This window comes from Eptesicus fuscus, chromosome 1 (genome assembly GCF_027574615.1).
Source record: "Eptesicus fuscus isolate TK198812 chromosome 1, DD_ASM_mEF_20220401, whole genome shotgun sequence".
NCBI classification, from domain to species: Eukaryota; Metazoa; Chordata; class Mammalia; order Chiroptera; family Vespertilionidae; genus Eptesicus; species Eptesicus fuscus.
In genome coordinates this window covers 30236382-30262593 of record NC_072473.1, presented here as the reverse complement: position 1 = coordinate 30262593, position 26212 = coordinate 30236382, and the positions used below count along the sequence as shown (strand labels likewise).

Here is a 26212-nt window from a genome sequence, read left to right as displayed (position 1 = left end):
GTTACTGAACCATCCCCTAAAAATTCAAAGCCACAATTATAGTTCTAGTATTTATCCTGAGGAAATAATTAAATATGTACAAAAGATTTAGGTACAACGTGTTCATCAAAGCATTAGCTTATAAAAGTGAAAAACTGAAAACCTTAAATGTCAAAAAAAAGTTGTTTGTTAAAATAAATGTCAGAACATTTATAGAAAATATTTTCTAAGCATCTATTTAAAATGGCACTTAATAATATTTTTAAATTACATAATCATAGAGATAGAGAACAGATTAGAGATTGCCAGGGCTTAGAGATGGCGGGGGAGGAAGGTGTCTGTGACTATAAAAAGGTACCATGAGAGATTCCTATAATGAAACTTTTCTGTATCTGAATGTGGTGGTGTTCATACCAATCTACATTATGTGATAAAATTGCATAGAACTCAACACACACACACACACAGTAAATGTAAAACTGAAATTCTGAATAAGATCATTGGGTAAAGTAAATTTTCTGATTATGCTATCGTTATGCAAGATATTATTCAACAATGGGGGAAACTGGGGTAAGCATATAAAGGATCTTCCTATATTATTTCTTACAACTGAATGTGAGTCTACAGTTATCTCCAAATAAGAAAGTCTTTAAAAAAAGACACTGATGTATAATATTTGTTTTACATGGAGTAATATTCATGACATAGTATGAAGTGAAAAATTGAAGGTTTCAAAACAGCACCTATAATATGCTACACTTTTATAAATATAGAAAAGTATACATACATCTATACACATAAAGTGAGAAAAGGTCTAGAAGTATATACATAAAAGTTTTATTGTTATTATTTGTTAATGACAGGACCCTTTAAGGAAAAAGGGTCAATTAAGATGCATCCACTGTAAGTGCTGACAATTGTTGAAAATTGTAGGAACCAAAATAATAGTCAACCAAAAAAAGAAAAGCTTCATAAACATGATGAGTTCCATACTTGATCTTGAAAATTTAATGTAACAAGTGAAGAAAACTAAAAACACATAAATTGGCAAACCCTACAATACACAAACAGCCTATAGGTAATTTTTAACAATGGTTTTATTTCAGTGGGAAATTATGTATCTTGGAATCAATGAAGAATTTCTAGGGAAACAGATTATCAGTTGATATATGACTGTATTCTTTTATCCAATTTCTTGCCATTATTTTAATGGCTGTGGTTCTTTTTATTCCCAATTTTAAAGGATACATAACCAGGTCATTCTGTTCACCTTCATCAAAAGGTTTCTAAGCTGACACAGATGTCATGTTATCAATAAGGAGTTAACACCATAAGACTTTGTTGGCATCAGGCTTTGATGTCAACAAAAGTTAACTCCCAAAAATAAAGCAACTACCAACTCCTAAGCTAGGGCACACTAATCTAATATTGATAGTATGAGGTATTTTTTTTTACCTGGAAGAATCCAACAAGCTCAATCTAATACCTCAGCTTTAGTCAAAGGAACTCCAGTCTTAACAGTTTGACCTATGTAAAACTTAACTACAGTCTTAACAATTTGACCTACTTCAAACATAACTAAGCCTTAGTTTCCACATTTGTAAAATGGAGATAATCGGTACCTACCACAAACAAGGTTATCTTGACAATTAGATGTGATAATGCATTTAAAGAGATTAGCACAGTATTTGGCATATAATAAGCACTGGGAAATATTTTTCATATGTTTAACAGTGAATTATAGGTACTGAAATTAATAACTGTCATGTATTTGGCTTAGATAGTTCATGCCAAAGTAACACAATTCCTAGAAAAATGAGGATTAGAACTCACAACTCGACAACTTCCTGATATGCCTGAAACCTGTATATAAGACCTCATTTCTCTATATTTTAGCTTGTGTAAACTTCTCTATGATAATTATTTTAAATCCTATATAGAAAAGTAGTTTTAACAAATGTGCAAATTTCAATCACAGATATATGACCCAAAACATTCCATAACAATATAAAATGATGAAAAATGCTAATAACTAAGGTCATTGTAACAACATGAACTCTGGGATGGACAAATAAAGATATGTAAGAACAGTACTCAGAAGAAAAAAGCAGATGTTGGTACTTTTCTAAATGTGATATAAAACAAGCCAGTCAAGTAGTATGGCATTACCCACTTAAGCTCTTGATAAAATCCAGTATGAAACACTTATGCTAAGCACCACACTGGCCAAGTTGTCCCTGGTCCCTTCTCCTGTCTATTTGCAAACTATTTTTTAAATAGTCTCAATATGAAAACATGAGAGCTGTCATAATCACGATGCTTTGTCTCAATATGAAAACATGAGAGTTCTAATAATCATGATGCTTTGAGAAATTAGTATGTGTGATAAATTATCTCTTTTTACATTGCCCTTTAATAAGATTAGAAAAGCAAAAAGACAATAAATGGATCTTTCAAAGTATCTCTACTTTCTTGACCATAAATATATATCATATATATATATATATATATATATATATATATATATATAATATTATATATATACATATATATATATATAATATATATATCAAATGTATTACAAAACCATATATATATATTTGACATATATATATATGTATGTATATATGGTTTTTTAATATATACATAAATATAAAGTGGGAACTGATGGTAACTTTCAGTCTATTGTACTTCTAAAACCATTTACATACAAAGCAAACACAGCCTAACTTTTCAGTTAAAAGACTCTGCACTAAAACTGAATAGAAGATAATTTAGTATAACAGGTCAATCATGAAGTTATAATTGTTTCTGTGATTGGGATTTTATGTTAAACATGAGAATGTGATGGTGAGCAGCCATATTTTATTTTAATTGCTATAGCCTGAGTTATCCAAAACATCATGAGAACACGGGAGAAAATGACAAGAGGCATGCAAATGAAAATGATGTTGCAGAGGGAACTCTGGTAACAGATGCGACTGTATCTGGGGAATTGGTTCAAACTTATGATTTACAGGGAAGGGAAAGCCTCTCCCACAGATTCTTGTCCAGAGTCAGATAACTCCCTTTACTTTTCTAGGTATTGACAGCCTTTTTTCTGACAGCAGAAAAACAAAACAAAACAAAAAAAACCATATTCATCCATCAGTAAATACCTGAAGAATTGCAAAGAATTTTTTCATAACACCAAAATCTGTAGGCTTTCATTAGCTCCTTCTGCATTCTCACATTAACAAAGAGTTTCATGCTATACTCCAAATAAGATAAATTTGTTCAAAACCTTTAGGCAAAACAAATGACGCAAGCTGGTGAACAAAACAGAATAAAAGAAAAAATATAAAACCTATAAACCACTAAACAAAAAAATAGAAATAATGGTAAAAGACACACAAAGGTCTTTCCCACTAAGCGGCCAAAGGGAAGAGGAAGAAGATGATGACTCAAACAGCGAAATCTTCCCAGGGCTCTCCGTGGAAAACATGAGCTCTTTCTGGAAAGTACTTCTATATGGTATTATGGGCTATAAAAATCAACTACATTTTCTGAGCACACACTAAGCATTTTACAGGAATTATTTAATTGAATCATTATTTAGAAATAAAAAAAATGAAACTTGGACATTAAAGAACACAAGAGGCATTGCTCATTCAATCTGAGGTTGTACGATTTTGGAGCCATGATATCTACCACTATATATATTGCTGAAATGAGATGCATACATATCAAAATAAACAAAATATATGGATGGTATAGCACTTGTAAAACTAAAGGACTTTTGAAATACCATTTTCATTCCCAGACTTTAAAACATTTTGCCCCTGGCCACCCCTCCCCCCCAAAAAATGTGTAGATAGATAGATAGATAGATGATAGATAGATAGATAGATAGATAGATAGATAGATAGATAGATGATTGATGATAGATAGGTAGAGATAGATGATTGATGATAGATAGATAGATGAGAGATAGATAGATAGATAGATAGATAGATAAATAGATAGACAGACAGACAGACAAGACAGACATATAGGAAGAGGGGCTGTATGCTACAGAGGAAAATTCCTGTCCTATGACCTACATGCAGATCCCAATCCTCAGATAATATGTCATTAAATCTTAACCACAGCCATGTGACTCATCTCTTTCCTTTTTGCTATTCTTATCTCTGTTTTACAATTGAGGAAACTTGGTAAGGTGAAATAATAAGGTGCCCAAGTTGATGGAATAGAAAATGGCAAAGCCAGAATTCAAGTCTGTGTCTAACACCAGGTTCAGTGTCTGTCCACCATTTTTTCACAGCCAACTCCTAAGTCCTGGTGCATCACTCAGGCAAACTCGCAGCTTTCAGAATGCTGGTTGAAAGCCTAAGGAGCAGGAGCCTTTCTTTCTCTTCCCATAATCTCTCCTTCTTCTTAGGAACCATACTAAGGCAATATAAACATTTGCAATTCAAGGAGAAGGTTTATGCAAAGCTTAAAAACTACCCAGAACATCCCACAGAAGGCTGGGAATCTGCCTCCCATTCTTTTCATGAGTTTGTGCTGTGCTCTGACAGCATGGTGTGGTGGTAGTTTAGAGAAAGCTCTTTCTGAACTTTTTTCTTTACCAGTATAATCCTGTAAGGTTGTTGTGAGGATTAGAAATGATAAATATTCAAGGGCAGTAGGTAGAGCCTTATTAATTAACTAGAGGCCGGATGCATGAAGATTCATGCAAGAATGGGCCTTCCTTCCCCTGGCTGCCAGCACCGCCTTTGCTCTGGCTCAGAGCCTCTTTTCCACCTTTCCATGCTGCCCAGAGGCCCGGAGCAGCTGGGGCGTTTCAGAATGCCTGCGTCATTGCTATGGCGATGACGCAAGTGTCCCGCCCCGCCCCCAGCCGCTCGTGCCTGCATATACAAATTAACCTGCCATCTTTGTTTGGTTAATTTGCATACTCACTCCTGATTGGCTGGAGTGCATTGCAAAGGTATGGTCAATTTGCATCTTACTCTTTTATTAGTGTAGATGACAGTTACTTATCCTGGCAGCAGGGTCTAATAGAAAACATACTGGGAGTCAGGAGTACAAAATCTATTATGGACTCTCTTATTATGTGATCATGGTCTCTAGATACACTGGGGATCTCTAAGGACTCCTTTCATTTTTAATATCTGTGCTTTTAAAAATGAATGTAACAAATGCTTGTTTTAAAAAAATCAAGCTGGACAGAATAAAATTATGTAAAATGTGAAAGATCCTACCCTACCTGTTTTGCTCAGTGGTCAGAAAGTTGGCCTGCAGACTGAAGGGATGTGTGTTCAATTTCAGTCAGGGGCACATACTTCAGTTGCAGGCTGGATTCCCAACCCCAGTTGCGGCATGTGCGGGAGGCAACCAATTAATGTGTCTCTCTCACATGTTTTCCTCTCTGTTGTTCCCCCTCCCTTCCACTCTCTCTAAGAATCAATGGGGGAAAACATATCTTCAGGTGAGGCTTAACACAAACAAGAAAAAGTGAAAGACGCCTATCTTGCCCTGTTCAATACATTGCCAAGGTAAAACTTGTTACCACTTTCATTATTTTATCTGTATTCTAAATATATACAGGTATATATAAACATATGTATATACAGGGTGGGGCAAAAGTAGATTTACAGTTGTTCCTATGGAAAATAATATAATTAATAAATAATAATAGAAGAACTATTTCACATACTCAACTGTAAACCTTTTTGCCCCACCCTGTACTTTACATAGTGATCTACTACACACATATGAACTATTTCATAAAACTATACTCATGCTTACTACATGTAATATATTCTGATCTATTCTACATCTTTTTTAAATGTTGAAATTGATTTCACGACCCGAAAATAGGTGACATCTTTCAATTAAAAAGAGGGAAAAAAACACCCTAGCCGGCTTGGCTCAGTGGATAGAGCATAGGCCTGGGGACTGAAGGGTTCTGGGTTTGATTACAGTCAAGAGCATGTACCTGGGCTGCAGGCTTTTCCCTGAGCTCCTCCCCCAGCCCAGGCCCTGGTTGGGGCTCATGCAGGAGGCAACCAATCAATGTGTTTCTCTCACATCGATATTTCTCTCTGACTTTCCCACTCTCTTCCATTCTCTCTAAAATTTAATGGAAAAATATCCTCAGGTGAGGATTAAAAAATAAATAAATATTTTATAAAAAGGAGAGGGAAAAAAACTCTGCTCTAGGGTCCATGGATGTTTGGAAATACAAGCAGAAGTATAGACATCCTGTGATGTTAGAACCACATATAGACTTCCTGGAAGAAGATTAAATGAGATACATATAAGGGAAATCACTTGGTAGAATCTGGCACAAATAGGTATTTGATAAATATCAGTTTCTTTGATACCTCCTGCAGTATTGCTAATTCCCCAATGTTTCAAGAAGTGTAGGTACCTACCACCAACATAAGCATTATAGTCAATGGGTTGCCAGCCAAAGGCTAATTACCTTAACATTTTTGATTCTCCACTAACATCAAGGAATGGAGCTGTGCTGCCTACATGATAAAAACAGCTTATCATTTTCAAGAAAATGTTTTTTATGAGCCATTTTGATAGAAAATGTGGTAAAGTATATTAAACACTGACTTGACTTCTTACAAGAACTATACGGAATCTAGCCTTTTCTCAAGGACCCAGAGTCATAATTATGTACACGTAACAGTAAATTTTAGAGCTGGCAGATGCCTACCTTAGAGATCACCTAATCAAATATCTCACTTTGCAGATGAACAAAATGATGTCCCAAGAGATTTTGCAACTTGCCAAGTCACTCAGTAGAAAGGTCAAGTGATTCCCATTATGCCATATCTATTATTATACTACTAGAGGCCGGGTGCACAAAATTCGTGCACAAGTAGGGTCCCTAGGCCTGGCCAGCGATCAGGGCCGATCGGGGCCTTCCAGCTGCCAGCCAGGGCCTTCTTTTCGGCTGCTGGCCAGGGCCTTCCTTCCCGGCTGCCAGCTGCCAGCCGGGGCCTTCCTTTGTTCCGCGCCATCCCCTGGTGGTCAGCGCACATCATAGCGAGCGATAGAACTCTTGGTCTCCCAGTCGAACTCCCGAGGGGACGTTTTGCATATTAGCCTTTTAGATAGATAGATAGATAGATAGATAGATAGATAGATAGATAGATAGATGGATGGATGGATGGATGGATGGATGGATGGATGGATGGATGGATGGATAGATAGATAGATAGATAGATAGATAGATAGATAGATAGATAGATAGATAGATAGAGGATAGATCCTGAGTTCTATCTAGCAAGGTAGTCAGGATTTAGGAGCAATACCACTTGTAATTTCCATGTGTGTTATCTTGGTTATCTCATCTCTTTCCTCATAATCTTTAGCAATAAGACTCTTAAAAAGGATTTATGTGTTTATCCTCCACAAAAAAAAAATTTTAAGCTAGCCTATTCCACAACCCATCTTAGGAGAAGTCCAAAATATTACTTGTGTAGTGTACTTGAGAAAGGAAAGGGATGCATATTGAATCGGTATGTGGCCTTCAGAAAGCAAGAAGTATGCAATGATAAACCCACATTGGCTTATGAATAGCTCTGAGGATGTAACTGTCAGGAACCACAAATAGTTCCTTAGGATAGATAAACTGCACAAGGGCAGGGGCTATGTTTTCAGTAAATGTGGATTGAAAACACTGACAAATGAACGTTTGTCACTACATTAAATGGTCCCAGACCATTGTACTGTTTGATGTAGGTTTGCATTTTAGGTATTAGACTCATCCCTTCGCCATAAAGATATGAACTGTTGCTTATGTCTAATGGCACCCCACACCCAAACACAGCTTTTGTAAAAGTTGGTAACACTTCCTCTGTCTTCTAATAGGATGCTTCTAATATACTCTGAGAATGCTAGAACCATTTCTAAAGAAAGAATTAAAATGCCCTAAGTGAGAGCCTGAGGGATTCCCCTATATAAGAAGAATTTTGTATTACCATATAGCTCTTGCAACTTCCATCTTGACTGCTCTACTGTTGAGTTGGTGACTCTGCTGCAGATTGAAGGTTACAGAGGTTGCCAGATAAGTTACCTCCAGTGAGGTGTTATGTTACTGGGACTATTTTTAACCTGAAACCAATGATACTTCTCTACAACCCACAAAATTAACATTCAAATGTCTTTTCAAATTGCAAAATGTCTTGAAAATGACAACTGTGTACCCAAATTAAAGGCCACTTTCTAGACACTTATCACATATCTATTTTTGTCCTCTTCCTTGAGATTTCAGTTGGTTCTCCTTCCTTATTCCATCTTGTCTATATTTTCCATGGTTCAAGTATTTTATCTTATTTCTCTGTCTTGAGGTATTCCAGAGATACTTCCTATATTTTGTAATCAAAAGGAAATGGATTTAACTAAGAAAATACATACAAAACTTTATTTTCCCATAATTTCTTCAAACATGATCTTAAGAAAAACCCTGTACTATGAAAAATGAAAAAAAAATACAATTTACTCAAGGTGATAGGGATTTAAAATATTTTCCAGAGATTTTACTTGATGAATCAATTACCTGTTAATGATTTTTTAGCTAGAACTAAATCTTCTAAAAGAAAAATTACAGCCCAGCTGGAGTGGCTCAGTGGTTGAGTGTAGACCTGTGAACCAGGAAGTCAGGGCACATGGCCAGGTTATGGGCTCGATCCCCAGAAGGGGGTGTGCAGGAGGCAGCTGATCAATGATTCTCTCTCATCATTGATGTTTCTGTCTCTCTCTCCCTCTCTCTGAAATAAAAAACGTATTTAAAAAGAGAAAAATTACATTTCAAAGCACATTCATGTCTCTGATATATGCATGATTAATTCTCCTTTTGTCAGTAAAACTTAAGCTATGAAACACTGCTTTGCCTGATTTACTCAAGCTAGTACATTTATTAAAGCAGAGTTTAAAGGCTACCTTCAGCAAACTATTTCAGAAATAAAATATTCCAAATATATTAAAAATAATTCCAATTAACTAATGATTGAGTTTATTAGAATCATTTATTGGGGAAATAACTTTTATCCAATTTTTTTCACTTTAACATATCTAAAAAAAAAACACCTTCATATCATAAATTCAAGCAATGTGCTTGATAAACTCATAATATGTTCACCATTAAGTGACTATAAAAACAATTTTTTAATATTAACTTCAAATAAGTTCTTCCCATACTTTGAGTAATAACATGACTCTCACTAAAATAAATCTAACATGAATCTTTTCCCAGATACCAGATACCTCATGATGCAATTTTCTGGATCAATCACAGTATCTTCCTACCTCTATCATAACATACTCCAACACGATGGATATAGTCCATACTGTAAACTGAATCACAAGGCAAACTATCCTATATAATAAAAGCCTAATATGAAAATTGTCCCCTCTGGCGGTCGTTCAACTGGGAGTTCGACCACTCATTATGATGTGCGCTGACCACCAGGGGCCAATGCTCTGCGACCTCTCATCAGCTACCTGGGGGTCTGGGAAATGGGGACTGAGGTGCGGTGAGAATGCAGGGTGTCCGTTGAGCTTGCTCTCACTCCACCTGCTAACCTCTCCCAGGACACCAGGGCTCGTGTGCCAGGGAAGCTCCCAGGCTCAAGTGCCAGGAGCCCGCAAGGAGCCCACCCCGCACCGGTGTGGCCTCTTCTAGGTGAGCGGGACCACAGCGGCCCATCAGGCTCCCCGTGGGTTAGCGCAGGAGCCAGTCTGCAAGGCCAACCAGGAGAGAGCGTGCTGCCCCGCCCCTCCCCTCCACTCCTCCCCCGCCCCCCGGCTTCCATGCAGCACCACTGGGCGGCCCAGAAACCCATGCTGCACCCTGGCCCGTGGCATCGGCTGTGCTCACCACATCTTCATATGGGGACTCAGGCGCTGAGACTCAGGAGGAGGGGGGCACGCAGGGTCCCGGGGGCCCAGGTGCTTCCCAGGGCCCAGAAGTCAGCTGGGACCTGCCTTTCCATGCCAGATACTTGCGCTTCGATCACCGGCCAGGCCTAGGGACCACACCTGTGCACGAATTTCATGCACTGGGCCTCTAGTTTATTATAAGAATTAACAGCATTTAATAATAAGAATTATCAATCATCAATTAATTTCAATCCAGATAAGAAAAAAAAATCAATGATTCAATAAAAATTTTTAAAACACCCCAAGTTCCTAGGTAACAAAAAAGAAAGGCAATTATATAGAACTCAAGTATGGTACAACAACTACTCTAAAACGGATGTTGTTCTCAGTTTTAGGATAGACTGGAGAGAATAACTGAATAGTCTATTGGCTTCTTCCAATATCTATTCACAGCAATTACAGACTAGTTATTTGCAGTCATTCGGTTTTCAGGATGGGAGTCAACATATCTTGGCTGTGCTGAGAATAATTACCCAGGTGCAACTAGAATAAGAGAATTTTGGTTAGGCAGCAACTAAGACTATCTAGTTTACCCTCCCTGTATTCAAAAACAAGGAAACTGAGGCTCAGAGAAATTAAGTACCTAGCCCTTGCAATTCACACAGACAATTAATAGCCAAGCAAGGTCTAGAACCAAATTTTCCCAATTATTTCTACTAATATGAGTTAACACTGAGAGTCAGAACCATTGATTCTCCTTCTAGGATAAGATGGGCCTTTGGAAATTTACCAGCTGTGTGATCTTGAGCAAACTGCAACCTTTCCAAAGCCCCTTCCCTCTTATTTTAAGTTTAGAAAATGCATACTCTAATAAGGTTGTTGTAAGGATTTCATACAGCTTGTAAAATGCTTAGCACCTCAATTAGCAAATAATAAGCATTGGAAAACAGGTAGCTATTATTACTCCTGATCTGGAAACATTTCTGCTCCTACTGTTTGAGAAGACAAGAAATTGAATTCAATAACACAATGGAAAAGGTCTCATCCATCAGAGCTTCTCCAGCCTACCACATTCTGCAAACAGGAAAAAAAACCCATCCAACAATCGATTTCACCACATCTAAAACCCATCCTTGACACTGTTAAGAAAAAGAAAATACCAACTGCTGCCAAATGTCTTCTGCCATGTGTTGTACATATAATTTGTTAACTAGAAATTACAAAGGGGTTTCTGGCTCCACCCAAAACATGGAAAATAAAATGGTGGGACAACAAGGGGAAGCTAAGATCACACATCTGAACTGGAATTCGCAGTAGCTTGTTCTCAGCTCATTTAGTTGTGGGCAGGGAGGAGGGATGAGAAAACAAAATTATTTCTTTCTGCATCATAAAGCAGAAATAATGGCTACCTCAAAAAACACAATTACCTGCACTTCTCAACACAATAGAAATGAATTCGTTTCCTTGCCCTGGTAAATTAAAACGCACACGGATAACAACTGAGCATCTTTTTCGAAAAACTGAGGATTCAGCGGTATCCGAGCTGCACTGAACCCTAGGATTATGAAACATTCCTATGAAATGGAGAGACAACATTATGGGAAATATCACCTTGAAATCAACAAGGAAGGAATCATGTCATGCCAAAGGCGTCTCCATTGATAAAATCCCGACCCTCCATTCTCATGACACTGCAAACCCACCCCCCTCTAAGGAAATTACAGGTATCACCCCCAGCAACCAACCTCGGCATTCGGCATCGACCGGATCGACCCCTACTCAAATGGCGCTAAGCACCAGGGGTCCCAAGCCCCTCCCTGGAGCTGCAAGTCCTGCGCTGTATCCCGACTACCTCACTTCCTTTCCGTCCTCCCTCCCATGCTCAACCCCTGGCATTTCTCGCCAACCCTCGCCACTGAGAGAGATGGTAGGAACAGACTTCCTATACTTTGTCAGGGAAGTACCAAAGCCACAACATACCCGTCCCTATTACGATCACATCAAACTCCGAAGGGAGATCATCCGCCATCTTGACAGGAAATATGTCATGTGACTATTGCTTGTGAAAATGAGATCAAGTTAGGCATTGCCTTGGTAGAAAGCGGAAGAGAAAACAGTGCATTCTGGGTATTGTAGTTCTTGGATGGCGGGTCCAACTAGCTAAGCATTCTATTTGCAATGTTTGCTCGAATGTTAAAAGCTCAATTCATTTTCCAGGCCGAGTGCAGTAGCGTGTTCAGCCTGGGAGGTTTGGAATAGAAAAGAGATGTTGATTTTATTACGATGGCTAGGATGAATGTGGGGAGACCTGTGTACCCCTTGACAATGATGAATCAAGAATTATTAGGAGACACCCAGGACAGAGAGAAATTGAAAAGGGATTGCTCTGTGAACAAAGGACATTTTCATTCCATCCTGGTGTGTGTGTGTATGTACTTTCGTTTTGAACCCGAAGCATGATTTTTCACACCAATACTTTCAAATTATATGCTGTATCTTTTTCGCCTCTATGTCTTTCCCATGAAAAGCCCAGGAAAAATCTCTGGCTCTAGTTTCACCAGAATGGAACCCTCATCACGTCTTTACTTGTTCTAGTTAGTCCAAACAGCCACCCTGACTATATATTTGCAAAATTAGCCTTGCTTAACAGGAGGGAAGAAAGATATGATAGCTGCTTGATAAGCGTTTATTGATTCAGAACCTGGTATTCTATACATATACAAGATTCTCCCGATAAGCTACTGCACAAATGATCAACATAAAATAGCCTTTACAGTAAAGTGATTAAAGTAAATATATTTGATGATGGGGTTTGGGAAGTCTATGCCAAGGAGCTAATATAGCTCTCAAGTATTTTCAAGGTCAGTTTCCTCCCACCCTAGCCCCACCAAAGCAAAGAAGAGGAGGTTCATGGGAGTGAAGAAAGGTACATTTTTTACCCCAGAAATTCATTGTGTAGTTATATTACAAGAGTTCCAAAATAATTTAGAGAAAGTGCAGTAGTGGACCTTTCCTTACATCACCTGTCCTGGAGTTGTTTGTGGTTCTCCAGTCACCCTGTTGTTCCTTCAGCGTGGAATGATATTCACATGCTCTAGCTAAAATTGATCCCCAAGACTGAGCTTGGCTTTTACCATCTCCTCCATTCACCTCCTCCCTATATTGGATTAAATTTTCCTGTATAGTGTTACCACTCTGTCATAACCTCCCATATTGCACTGAAAGTATTTGCATTTATACTGGTTCCTATACAGTACACATATCCCCATACATACTCACAAAAATATACACCCACATATGCAACAGCCAAAATTATCAGCCCCTGTAAGACAAGGACCATGCTTTATTTATCTTTTTCTTCCTGCATCTATCATAAGCCTGGCACAATAGGAATTTAATAAATGTTTGCTGAACTGAGCTTAGTTCTGACTCCCCTAATATATGGTAAGTATTATGGAGACAGGGACTGTCTTCACCTTTCTTTATACTTGCGACCACTATTATGTGTCATATTTTGAAGATGCTCAATGCTTTTGTTACTTTGCTAAGGTTCCATGGAAAATCTCTAAACTTGTGTTTTGCCCTAATCATTAGCAGCATTGTACATGAGTATTATCAGAAGTGAAATATATCTTATCTGTATGATCTGTAAGACTCTTAATACCACCAATGGAAAAGGAAATTAATAGTTTTCCCAGGGTAAACACAGGAAACTTTCAAAAATCTCTTCTAACAGTTGATAAACCATAGATGGGTGGTTAAAAACATGATAAATAAAAGTATTCTATCTTACTTTGGATATATATGTGTATGTATATATGCATACATATGTGTGTGTGTGTGTGTGTGTGTATTCTTTTCACTATGAGTATAACTAATTTTCAGTTTTCCTTAAATATTCATTCAGTACCTACTATGTGCAAGACACTAATTTATATGCTACAATTACAGCAATAAACAAAACAGACAACAAAAAAGCCTGTCATCATGAAATTTATATCTAGTGGAATAAACCAAAATAAACAAATACTCTGTAGTACTGATTTTCCAATATGTTTTGCCTCAAATTTCAAATCCCTTTTTTTACTAAGTCTAGAAAGCATGATCCTCAGAAACATAAAGTTGCAAGCATATATTTATCTGTTGTTTCTCTGAAGCTATCACACCCTCTCTGGGCATGGAAAATTTTAGAAAAATGTAAAGCCTCTGCATGGAGAAAAATTTCAAAATAACTTTTCTTTCAAATGTATTTATGTAAATTTTTGCAAAGTAAAGATGAATATAAGAGCTGATAATTTCAATAAAATAGCATAAAGTAAAACCATTTAATTGCCATCTCTTCTATTATTCTAAGGACATCTATTTTTGAGAACTGAAATATTTTAGTTGGCTAAGTGATAATGAAATGAGATGATGGATACCTACAAATTAACTTCCCTATTAAATCACTGCAACACTGATTTTGTACTTAGAGGTTTCATGAGTTGAAAAACCATGATTACCTGAACATTTACCTTTATTCAGAAGTTTCTTCAACTGTGAGATGTGGAAATAGTCCTTATTTCTGGTCTTTCCTTTGAGCTCCAGATCAATATATCCAACCCCTTACTCAACATCTCTTCTGAACATGTTCAATACTTAACTCCTGAACATTTCAACCCCATTTCAAAACCCATTTTCCCAGTGTTCCCTACCTTAGAAATGGAACCACTTTCTTATCAATTACTCAAGTGAAAAAGTTAAGAATCACACCTGATATAACATTCACTTTCACCCCTAAAACAATTCATCAGCAACTCTTGACAGGTTTATCTCAAATATATATTATAAATATATACATCTCTCATTATAGACTTCCCCCATAATCTCTTGCCTAGACAATTACAATAGGCCCCAGCTGGACCCCTTATTTACACTTGCTTCTCTCCAGTCCACTCTCCACACTGCAGGTAAACTTTTAAAAATTTATACATGATTATGTCTTCCTCTACCTAAATCTTTCATGATTTCCCATTGCTCCTTCCCATACTAGCAGTTAGCAACTGTGCAGCACTGCAGGTTGCCCAGGACCAAGCCAGAGAGAGTCGGACCTGCATTACCACTATTTGTCCACCATCCAGAACTGTAATGCCAGTGCTGACATGTACACATAAGGAACTATTGGACATTGAAATGGGTCTCAAAAGAACTGTTGGCCCAGGAAGAAACTCACTACAGACTGATTCATTTGCCTGTCACCATAACCATTATTGCTTGTCTCATTTTCGGTTCTTATAAGTGTATTTCTAATAGCACATGATCTCACTCATCTAGGGGAAATAATGAACAACATAGACGGATGAACAAGAACAGACCCAGAAACAAGGAGGCATGGATCAGAATGTCGGGCCTCAGAGGGAGGGTAGGGGAGGGTGGGTGTAAAGGGGAGAGATCAACCAAAGGACTTGTGTGCAAGCATATGAGCCTAACCAGCGGTTAAGGACAACATGGGGGTGGGGGCACGTGTGGGGAGGGGTGTGGGATGGGAATGGGGAGGGTGAGGACAAATATGTGATACCTTAATCAATAAAGAAATTTAAAAAAATACATTCACAAATTTTAAACATTATCTAAAAGGCCTTGCTAAACTCTCCAGTCTCATCTTAAACCTTTTATCCTTTTCTCTCTAAGCTCCAGTTATATTGGCTCACCTTCATTTCCTCTAATACCCCATGCCCCTTTCTGCTTCAGGGCCTTCACACATGCTGTTCCATGTGCCTGAGGTGCATTTTTATCCTTCTCCTTTTCTCCTAGCTTAGTCCTACTCATTTTACAGTTCATTTAAAACTTCACATACTCCGGCAAGTCTTCATTGAGTCCACAATCTAGCTTAGGTTTGCTATCACCCTATCCCCCTCCTTTGTTGAACTTTTCATGATTAGAAATATCAAATATTGTTTTATATCTGCTATTTTCATAGATAGTATGTTCCACAAAAGCAAGGACTGTGCCTATATTATTTATCATTATATTCCCAATACATAATTCAGTGCCTGCCTGGCATACACTCAAAAATATCTGCTGAAATTCCATTTCTGGGAATATATCCAAAGCACATAAAATCACTATATTGAAGAGATAGCTGCACTCCCATATTCATTGCAGTCTTATTGACAGTGTTCATTGAGAGATGAATGAATAAAGAAAATGTAGCGTATACATATAATGGAATATTATTCAGCCTATGAAAGAAGTAAACCCTGTGATTTGCAACAACATGTATGAATCTCGAGAACGTTATGCTAAGTGAAATAAGCCAGACACATAAATACAAATACACATGATCTAACTTTTACATGGAACCTAAAATAATATTAAGTTGAATTCATAATAACAGAGTGTTGAATGGCGCTTACCAGAGGCTGGAGTATGGAAAAGGGAAGATATTAATCATAGGGGACAAAATTAAATTATAAGATGAATGAGATCTGAGGACCTAATATACAGCATGGTGACTATGATCAATAATATTACATACTTGAAATTTACTAAGATTGTAGATACCAAGTGTTCTCACACCACACACATACAAAATGGTAACTATGGGAGGTGGTGGATATATTAATTAGGTTGTGGTAATCACTTTACACTGTATAAATATATCAAAACATCATATTATATACCTTAAATTTATAAAATGTTAATTTGTCAAAAATAAATAAAATTTCAAATCTGCTGAATTGAATAATAAAGTATAGGAAGTCTTCAAGAAACAACATGAGCACTATTTTAAATGGTAATAAAATTAATTGATTACTCAGTAAACTTCTTTCATCAGCTGGTTTTGTGTTTGCAATTGGACAAGTAATGCACATGTGGTTAATTAAAAACTCCATTCAACCCAAAAGGTCTCTATGCTCTCCCTGTCCCCCCGCTGTCCTCTCCAGAGATAAGCACTGTTTTTCATTTCTTGTGAATCCTGGTAGAGACGGTGTGTATGTGTGTGTGTGTGTGTGTGTGTGTGTGTGTGTGTGTGTAGCAGTAATCCCTCTCTTTTTAGACACAAAAGGCAGTATGCTGTAAACATTATTCTTCACCTTATACCTTTATTTTTCACTGAATATATTTTGAAGATCCTGTGTTCTCAGTACATACATGGATGCCTCATATTTAATGGTTTCCTATAATTCCATTATATGGATATGCCATGATTTATTTAATATTCCTCTATTGATGGATATTTGGTTATGGTTTTTTCCTAGTCTTTTGCTACTACAAATGGATAATGGTTATGAATTCAGACTCTTGACCAGACTTCCTAGGTTTGAGTCCCAGTTCCATCACTTACCAAATAAATGGTCTTAGGTAAGTTACTTAACCTTTCAGAACCTCTGGTTCCTCATCTGTAAAATGGCAACAATGATGTTATTTACCTCCCAAGGTGGTTATGAGGGGAAAATAAAGTACTTATAGAACTATATTTGACTGATAGTAAGCAGTCAACATATTCTTTTGGTAGTAGTAGTAGTAGCAACAGCAGCAGCAACAGTAGTAATCATTGTGAGGATATGGGAGATACTGACTTTCACCTATCTGACTGGAAAAATAAAAATATTTGCTAACACACCATATTGGTAAACGTATGAGGAAGCAGGTACACGTGTACATTGTTAATGGAAGTGGAAATTGATACAATTCATTTGGAAGGTGGTTTGTCAATATCTGTCAGTGATTTATTTTTTAATATATTTTTATTGGTTTCAGAGAGGAAGGGAGAGATAGAAACATCAATGATGAAAGAGAATCATTGATTGGCTGCCTCCTGCACACCCCCACCTGGGGATCAGGCCACAACCCTGGCATGTGCCCTTGAGCAGAATCAAACCCAGGACCCTTCAATCCTCAAGCCAATGCTCTATCCACTGAGCCAAACCAGCAAGGGCATGTCAGTGATTTAAATGCATATATTTGATGCTTTAGCATTTTCTCATTTAGAATTTATCCTAAAGACTGGTGAATGTTTAAATTCTTATTTGCAATGATGTCATACTGTATTGATAATTTCAATATTTTTCTGACTATTGGGTTTTATTTTGTATTTGTTGATTGATTGTGTGTGTGTGTATGTGTGTGTGTGTGTGTGTGTGTGTGTGAGAGAGAGAGAGAGAGAGAGAGAGAGAGAGAGAGAGAGAGAGAGAGAGAGAGATTGGCTGCTCCATTTACTTAGGCATTCATTGTTTGCCTCCTATATGTGCCCTGACTGGGGATCAAACCCACAATGTTGGTATATCAGAATGACACTCTAACCAACTGAGCTACCCGGCCAGGACCTGATATCTGGGTTTTAAATTAATGTCACCAAAAAGTAACTTTTCTTGGTAATAAATATTTATTTTGACTTAATGGTACTGCTATGCAGTAACATAGCATAGATAATCTGTTCTTAAATAAAATATAGTTTTCTTCATATAAACATAGTTAGGAAAAGCTTATATAAATTCAAGGGTCATAAAAGTTAGTGGGAGGATAGAAATCTTTGTTCACTGAACTATCTCAAGCATCTGGAGAAATGCCTATAATTGAATAGGAACCTAATAAAATATTTCTTGAATGCTGAAGGGGTGTGATCTGTAATATTCACTTGTGAAACCCCTTTCAATGCCATGTTCAACCTTTTTTCCCTGTATGTTCTGGGAAAGAGTAATTCTGTAGGATAGTAATAGGAGTTTCATGATAAAATACATTCAGAGGGCCATTAGTTAGATGGTTTCTTTACTGGAGGACTGTTCAAATCTTTTATAATAAATATACATGTGAACTATAAGGATTTCATACTTTGGGAAACACTAGGCTGGACTATTGATCTGACATAGAATGATATTTCTTTTAGTCTTATCGGTAGGACACAGCAAAAAATTTTCTAGGAGTGGTAATGGGCCATATGGATTAGAACTATTATATACTCTTCCCGGATGTCAGTGTTATTATTATTGTTTATGATCCAGCAGTCACATAACTTTACTCCACACACACAAACACACACACACACACACACACACACACACACACACACACACACACACACTGAATCTACTACCCTGGGATCTCATCTTACCATATTGTAAACAACCAAACTAACCAGACACTGACTTTTTAGCATAAACTAAAATAAGAGTGACAGATAAACAATGGATACTCTGATTTCTTTAAGGTTAAGAGACCTTCTTAGAAAATAATAATGTCTGTATGAATGTATATCTCTTAACACCATGAAAAGCAAGCAATAACAGTTCAGGAAGTAGATTAGTAACACCTTATTATAAATTCCAGACTTACAAAGGAAATTTTTAAAATGTAAAACTGGTGTTAGAACTTGCTTTGAATTAAAATATTTTTCTATCACTAAGCCTATGCTCATAGTGGCAATAAAAATTAATGAGCATAAGTACTCTGGACAGTAAAACATAGCTAAAAATGGAGAAAGTCCAGTCTGCTGAAGATTAACCTAGAATTACATGAAGTAGTACATTTATGAGCATAATGTATGTTCAGGAGTTTTACAATATACCCAGATAAAGTCAATGTAGACTTCAAATATTATTCTACTATATCATTTTCTGTTGTATAAAATTCAGGTTCTTTGATTTCATGTTCATTTCCATTTCTAAAAGATAATCAGTGTTATGACAGCAATCATTTCCACTACATCAGAAATCTGTTTTAAGTGTTAGGTTTAGAAACAAAATGATTATTTGTACTAGCTATTGTATTTGCCAGCTTCTTCAATACGGAAATATTTAGAACAAATTAGCATTTTTCATAGTCCTTGCAAAACAAAATAAAACAATATACTATGAACAATTTTGTGGGAGTTTCATGAACCTTTACAGAAAGTCTTGCTGTTATTGTTTCAGCTGTTTAATTGTAATGTCATAGTAACAGAGAGCAGCATACCCAATTCTGCATGAATGGATAAGCACATTAAGTAAGGAAGACTTAACAAAGTAAATCAGACACTGTATTAAACATTTTCTGCATAACAGACCACAAAATATGCTTTCATTTTACCAATGGATCCTTGGAATTAGAAGCAAAAAAGTGCATACCAACATAATTAAAGTGAATATTCAGTGGCTTGATTGCCAAACTTCTCTATATTTTATCAAACTAACATCCAGTTAATTACAATTGTCGAAATATATTCAAGCATACAGATTGAAAAGATTAAGTATAAACACTATTCATTTGCATTTTATCATTCAATAATTTTTCTTCTGTCTTAATATTCCCAAAGTTTGAATGCAGTAAATTTTCTGTATGGTTGCATAAAATAAAAAGTTCAGACAAACACATGGAAATCTGCAATATGGGATGTTTTCACATTTAATGGATTTTATTTTTAATTTTTGATTAAAAAAAATCTTAAAGAGATATTTATACTAGGTTCTGGGCTTGATCCCCAGTAGGGGGCGTGCAGGAGGCAGCTGATCAATGTTTCTCTCTTATTGATGCTACTGTCTCTCTCTCTCTCCCTTCCCTTCCTCTCTCTCTAAAATCAATAAAAACATATTTTAAAAAAATAACCTTCAACATTTCATGTAATACTGGTTTGGTGGTGATGAATTCCTTTAGTTTTATCTTGGCTATGAAGCTCTTTATCTGATCTACCATTCTAAGTGATAGCCTCTCTGGGTAGAGTAATCTTGGTTGCAGGTCCTTGCTATTCATCACTTTGAATATTTCTTGCCACTCCTTTCTGGCCTGCAAAGTTTCTGTTGAGGAACCAGCTAATAGCCATATAGGTGCTCCCTTTAGGTAATTAACTACTTTATTCTTTCTGTTTTTAAGATTCTTTCTTTGTCTTTAACCATTGGCATTTTAATTATGATGTGTCTTGGTGTCCGCCTCTTTAGGTTCCTGTTGTTTGGGCCTCTCTGTGCTTCCTGGATTTGTAAGTCTATTCTGATTTGGGTGTTTTTTTGCTTCCTCATATTCCAAATTGCTGATTTAATTATCAGAATCCTTTACTCTACTGTTGAATCCCTGTAAATTATTCTTTATTTCAGTTAGTTTACGCTTAATTTCAGATTCATTCTTTTTCATGTCTTTGCAATTCTCACTTAAGGTCCTTGAAAGTTTCACCAAGTCCCTTGAAGCTCTCATTAAGGTCCTCGAACATCCTTATAACCTCTGTTTTGTATTCAGTATCTAATAGTTTGCTTGCTTCCATTTCATTTAGTTCTTTTACTGGGGATTTCTCCTGTTCTTTCATTTAAAACATGTTTCTTTATCTCCACATGTTGGCTGCTTCCCTGTGTGTGTTTCTATGTATTAGGTAGAGCTGCTATGTCTCCTGGAATTGGTAGAGTGGCCTTGTGTAGTAGGTGTCCTGTATGGCCCAGTGGCTCAGCCTCCTCAGTCACCTGAGCTCAGCACTCTAGTGTGCCCCTGTGTAATCTGTGTGCACTCTTGTTATAGTTGAGCCTTGAGTGCTGTTGGTGTCACTGAGAGGACTTGACATCCAGGACAATTGACAGTGAAGACCAGCTGTGACTACGACAGAAGGGCTATTATGCAGGAGACACCCTTATGGATCAGTACTTGCTTCAATGGAGCTTTGGTACTCACTGAGTCTGACCCTTGAGTGTGTCACTCATGAATGTGTAGAGTTGTAATCTGGTGTGGTCTGAAGCTGTTCACTGGGTGCACTGGCTCTGGGCACTCCCTAGAAATCAAAGTCAGCTACTGCCTGTTCCCTGCCTAGGGCCACCCATCAGGAGTTACAGATGGATCTGCAGATGGCTGCTACTTGTGTTGGGCTTGGAAGTGCCCAGGAGAGGCTAAGCTACGAAGCAAGGCAGGCTGTTGCTATTGTGGGCCTGGGGCCTCTTATTGAGCGGTGTGGGGCACAATGACACCAGCTGCTGCTTTGTTGAGAGATGTTAAGAAAGTCTAAAGCCTGAGCCAAGATAGGCCATTCATATGGAAAAGCTGCTGCAAACAGCTTGGGTTGGGTTGCAAACTCAGTGAAGTCTCAGGGTATCACCAGGGAAGGTGCCACATCTGATAAAGACTGAGATATGGCACCTGACACTCAGCTCTGCAAAGGTGGGAGGGCTCAGCATAGAAGCAATGACTGCTATGAGCACCCTTGTCTGAAAGAATGCTGCCCTCGAGTTCTTGCTCTGATGACAGGCAATCCAATTCCTCCCTGTATGCCCCTAGATTCCCCCAAGCCACTGCCCCAGCACTGGATCTCGGAGGTAGCAAGTCCCAGTAAGTCCCAGTGCCAGTCCTTTAAGAGGAACTGCCTGGGACTCCAGCAGCCTCCAGGATACTCAGCCACAATCCCCACTGGTTTTTATAGCCCAAAGTTACTGGGCTTCTCTTCACTGTTCAGGAACCCTGGGATGGGGGGTCTGGTGTGGGGCTGTGACCCTTTTCTCCTCATGGGAGGCCTCCACAGCCAAGATATTCCTCCCAATTAAAAAGAAAAAAAGGGCACATGTGGGTGTTGGACCAGCCTTTTCTCCACCTGTGTCCCTCCTACTAGTCTCAATGTGCTTTTTTTTTAATTCCCTATTTGTAGGACTTCCATTCAGCCAGATTTCAGGTGATTCTGAATGATGCTTATTCTGTATTTTAATTGAAATTATGATGTGGTTGTGGGAGGTGGCGAGTACTGTGTTTACCTATGCCACCATCTTGGTTCTTCCTCTTGAGCCCTGTTTTAAAAAGATTACCTGGGCCAATCAGATTCCCTTTATGAGAAATTCTTTAAAACATGACAGAAGGTAAGTACCCTTATAACCATTGTTTTGAACTCTGAATATGGTAGAAAATGAGAGAAAATAGAAGATACATTATAACAGAAGATGAAAGAAAGTATTGAAAATTGTATTGAGGTAAAGTGGACTGGAGCAACCATTAAGTGAGGCATTAATCTTGTATCTATATATAGAAGGCTAAGTGACCGACCATCCATCCGTATGACCATCCAACCAACTGACTGGCCGGTACATATGATGCACACTGGCAATTTAAAAATAAACGTTGACTCATGCATGTGTGTGTTTCGATCTATCATTGTAGATCATGAATTTGGTTGTTTTTGTCAACATTCTGAAGCTGAAAGAAAGTGGCGTTATCAGCAGAATATGCCCAAACAACTATGACAACTTTTTACATATATATGTGTGTTTGGATGTCGTTCTAATGCAGACAAATTATGGGATGAGAATAAATCTCATTTTATTGAAGATTTTTTTTTGTTGGAAATTACACCAAAGAGAAGGTGCCTGTGTGAACTGTGAAATGCATGCTCTTAATGAAATTCAAGAAGTATTCACGTTGCATGGAATGAAATGTTCACATTTCAAACTTGTAGACTATCCTTTATTAATGAATACAACTACATGTGATGAATCTTATGAGCAACAACAAGCAGAGGTTTTGATCAATTCTCTGAATAATGAACAGTTGGTAGCCTTTCAGACTATAACTTCAGCCATCGAAGATCACACTGTACACCCCAGATGCTTTTTCATGGATGATCCAGGTGGTAGTGGGAAAACGTATCTTTATAAAGTTTTAATCCTAAATAATAAAGAGATAATATGCAAATTGACCATCACTCCAACACACAAGCTGGCCGCCCCCATGTGGTCAAAGATGGCCACCCCCATTAGGACACAAGATGGCCACCACAAGATGGCGAGCAGGGGAGGGCAGTTGGGAGGGACCAGGCCTGCAAGGGAGGGCAGTTGGGGGTGATCAGGCCTGCACGGGAGGGAAGTTGTGGGGGACCAGGCCTGCAAGAGGGCAGTTGGAGGGACCCAGGCCTGAAAGGGAGGGCAGTTGGGGGGACCAGGCCTGCAGGGGAGGGCAGTTGGTCGCAACTAGGCCTGTAGGGGAGGGCAGTTGGGGGGACCAGGCCTGCAGGGGAGGGCAGTGGGGGGCAACCAGGCCTGTAGGGGAGGGTAATTGGAGGGGACCAAGCCTGCAAGGGAGGGCAGTTAGGGGGGACCAGGCCAGCAGGGGAAGGCAGTTGGGGGGGACCAGGCCTGCAGGGGAGGGCAGTTGGGGGTGACCAGGAAGGCAGGGTGGTTAGTGAGGGCCAACCAAACCACTGAGCAGCAGGCTGTGTGGGGTGACCAGGTCAGCAGGGGGGTTAGTGAGGGGCGACCAAACAACCAAGCAACGGGCTGGATGAGGCGACCAGGCTGGCAGTGGGGTTAGTGAGGGGAGACCAAATAATTGAACAGCAGGCTGCATGGGGCAGGCTGGCAGGGGGGGCAGTAAGGGGCGACCAGGCTGACAGAGGGGGACAGTGAGTGGCAACCAGGTTGGCGGGGGGGGGGCAGTTGGGGTGATCAGGCCAGCAGGGGGGCAGTGAGGGGCAACCAGGCCAGCGGAGGGGGGCAATAAAATGCAACCAGGCCAGTGGGGAGGGGCAGTTAGGGGCGATCAGGCTGGCAGGGGGTGGCCAGTTGGGGGCAACCAGGCCAGCAGTGGGGGCAGTAAGGGGCGACTAGCCTGGCAGAAGGGGCAGTTAGGGGCAATCAGGCAGGCAGGCCGGTGAGAAGTTAGGAACCACTGGTCCCTGATTGTGAGAGGGATGTCTGTCTGCCAGTTTAGGCCCGATCCAGGATTGGGCCTAAACCGGCAGTTGGACATCCCTCGAGGGGTCCTGGATTGGAGAGGGTGCAGGCTGGGCTGAAGGGACCCCCCCCTCCGTGTACGAATTTCATACACTGGGCCTCTAGTACATTATATTAGAGGTTGTGGTGGTACTGTTTCATTCACAGTGTCTACAGGAATTGTTGCAAATTTACTTCTCAGTGGAATAACATTTCATTCCCAATATAGTACCAATTCCATTAAATAAAACTTCAATTTCTATATTTGATATAAAGAGTGAAGTGGCCAAAACGGGTTTGGCTCAGTGGATAGAGCGTCGGCCTGTGGACTGAAAGGTCCCAGGTTCGATTCCGGTCAAGGGCACATACTTTGGTTGCGGGCACATCCCCAGTAGGAGGTGTGCAGGAGGCAGCTGATTGATGTTTCTAGCTCTCTATCCCTCTCCCTTCCTCTCTGTAAAAAATCAATAAAAAATATATATATTAAAAAAAAAAGAAAAAAAAGACTGAAGTGGTTCAAACCATTAAAAAGGCCCAACTTCTCATTATTTATGAATGCACCATGGCATCCAGTCATGCTATAAATTCCATAGATAGATTACTAAGAGAAATTATGAATTTGAATGTTGCATTTGGTGGGAAAGTTCTTCTTAGAGTGGATTTTCGACGATGTCTCAGTATTGTGCTGCATGCTATGTGATCAGCCATAGTACAAACCTGTTTAAAGTACTGTAGTGTTTGGGGATGTTTCAGATAGTTGTCTCTTAAAAGAAATATGAGATTAGAGGATTCTGCTTATAGTAAATGGTTAGTAAAACTTGGAGATGGCAAACTTGATAGCAGTTTTCATTTAGAAATAGATATTATTGAAACCTCCCATGAAATGATTTGTAACGGATCTGCTATTGAAACTACCTTTGGAAATAGTATGTCTATAGATATATTAAAAATTTATCTAAAAGTGTGATTCTTTGTCCAAAAAATGAGCACGTTCATAAATTAAATGAAGAAATTTTGGATATACTCGATGGAGATTTTCACACCTATTTGAGTGATGATTCCATTGATTCAATGAATATGCTGAAAAGGAAAATTTTCCCATCAAATTTCTTAATAGTATTACTCCTTCAGGAATTTTGTGTCATAAATTGAAATTGAAATTAGTTGCAATCATCACGCTACTGAGAAATCTTTTTTTTTTTTTTTTGCTACTGAGAAATCTTAATAGTAAATGGGGTCTTTGTAATGTTACTAGGTTTATCATCAAGACATTGCAACCTAACATAATCGAAGCTGAAGTATTAACAGGATCTGCAGAAGGAGAGGTTGTTCTGATTTCAAGAATTGATTTGTCCCCATATGACACTGGTCTCCCATTTAAATTAATTCAAAAACAGTTTCCCATGATGCCAGCATGTGCGATGACTATTAATAAATCACAAGGACAAAATCTAGACCAGTGGTTCTCAACCTTTTTAATGCCGCGACCCTTTAATACAGTTCCTCATGTTGTGGTGACCCCCAACCATAAAATTATTTTTGTTGCTACTTCATAACTGTAATTTTGCTACTGTTAATGAATTGTAATGTAAATATCTGTGTTTTCCGATGGTCGTAGGCTCTACAGCAGCAGTTCTCAACCTGTGGGTCGCAAATAATTTTATGGTTGGGGGTCACCACAACATGAGGAACTGTATTAAAGGGTCATGGCATTAAAAAGGTTGAGAACC

At 38.5% G+C, this 26212-nt stretch overlaps 1 protein-coding gene across 1 annotated transcript in view; it reads right to left on the bottom strand.

Annotated features, from left to right (window-relative positions):
• The window catches only part of CHM (CHM Rab escort protein), a 410199-nt gene that overhangs the window by 261695 nt on the left and 122292 nt on the right, over positions 1-26212 (bottom strand). The window contains exons 2-3 of the mRNA XM_008159484.3: positions 12883-13021; positions 11845-11917 (exon numbers count right to left, since the gene is read on the bottom strand). Coding sequence (XP_008157706.2) covers positions 11845-11917; positions 12883-13021 — 212 coding nt within the window. The remainder of the gene's footprint in view (positions 1-11844; positions 11918-12882; positions 13022-26212) is intronic.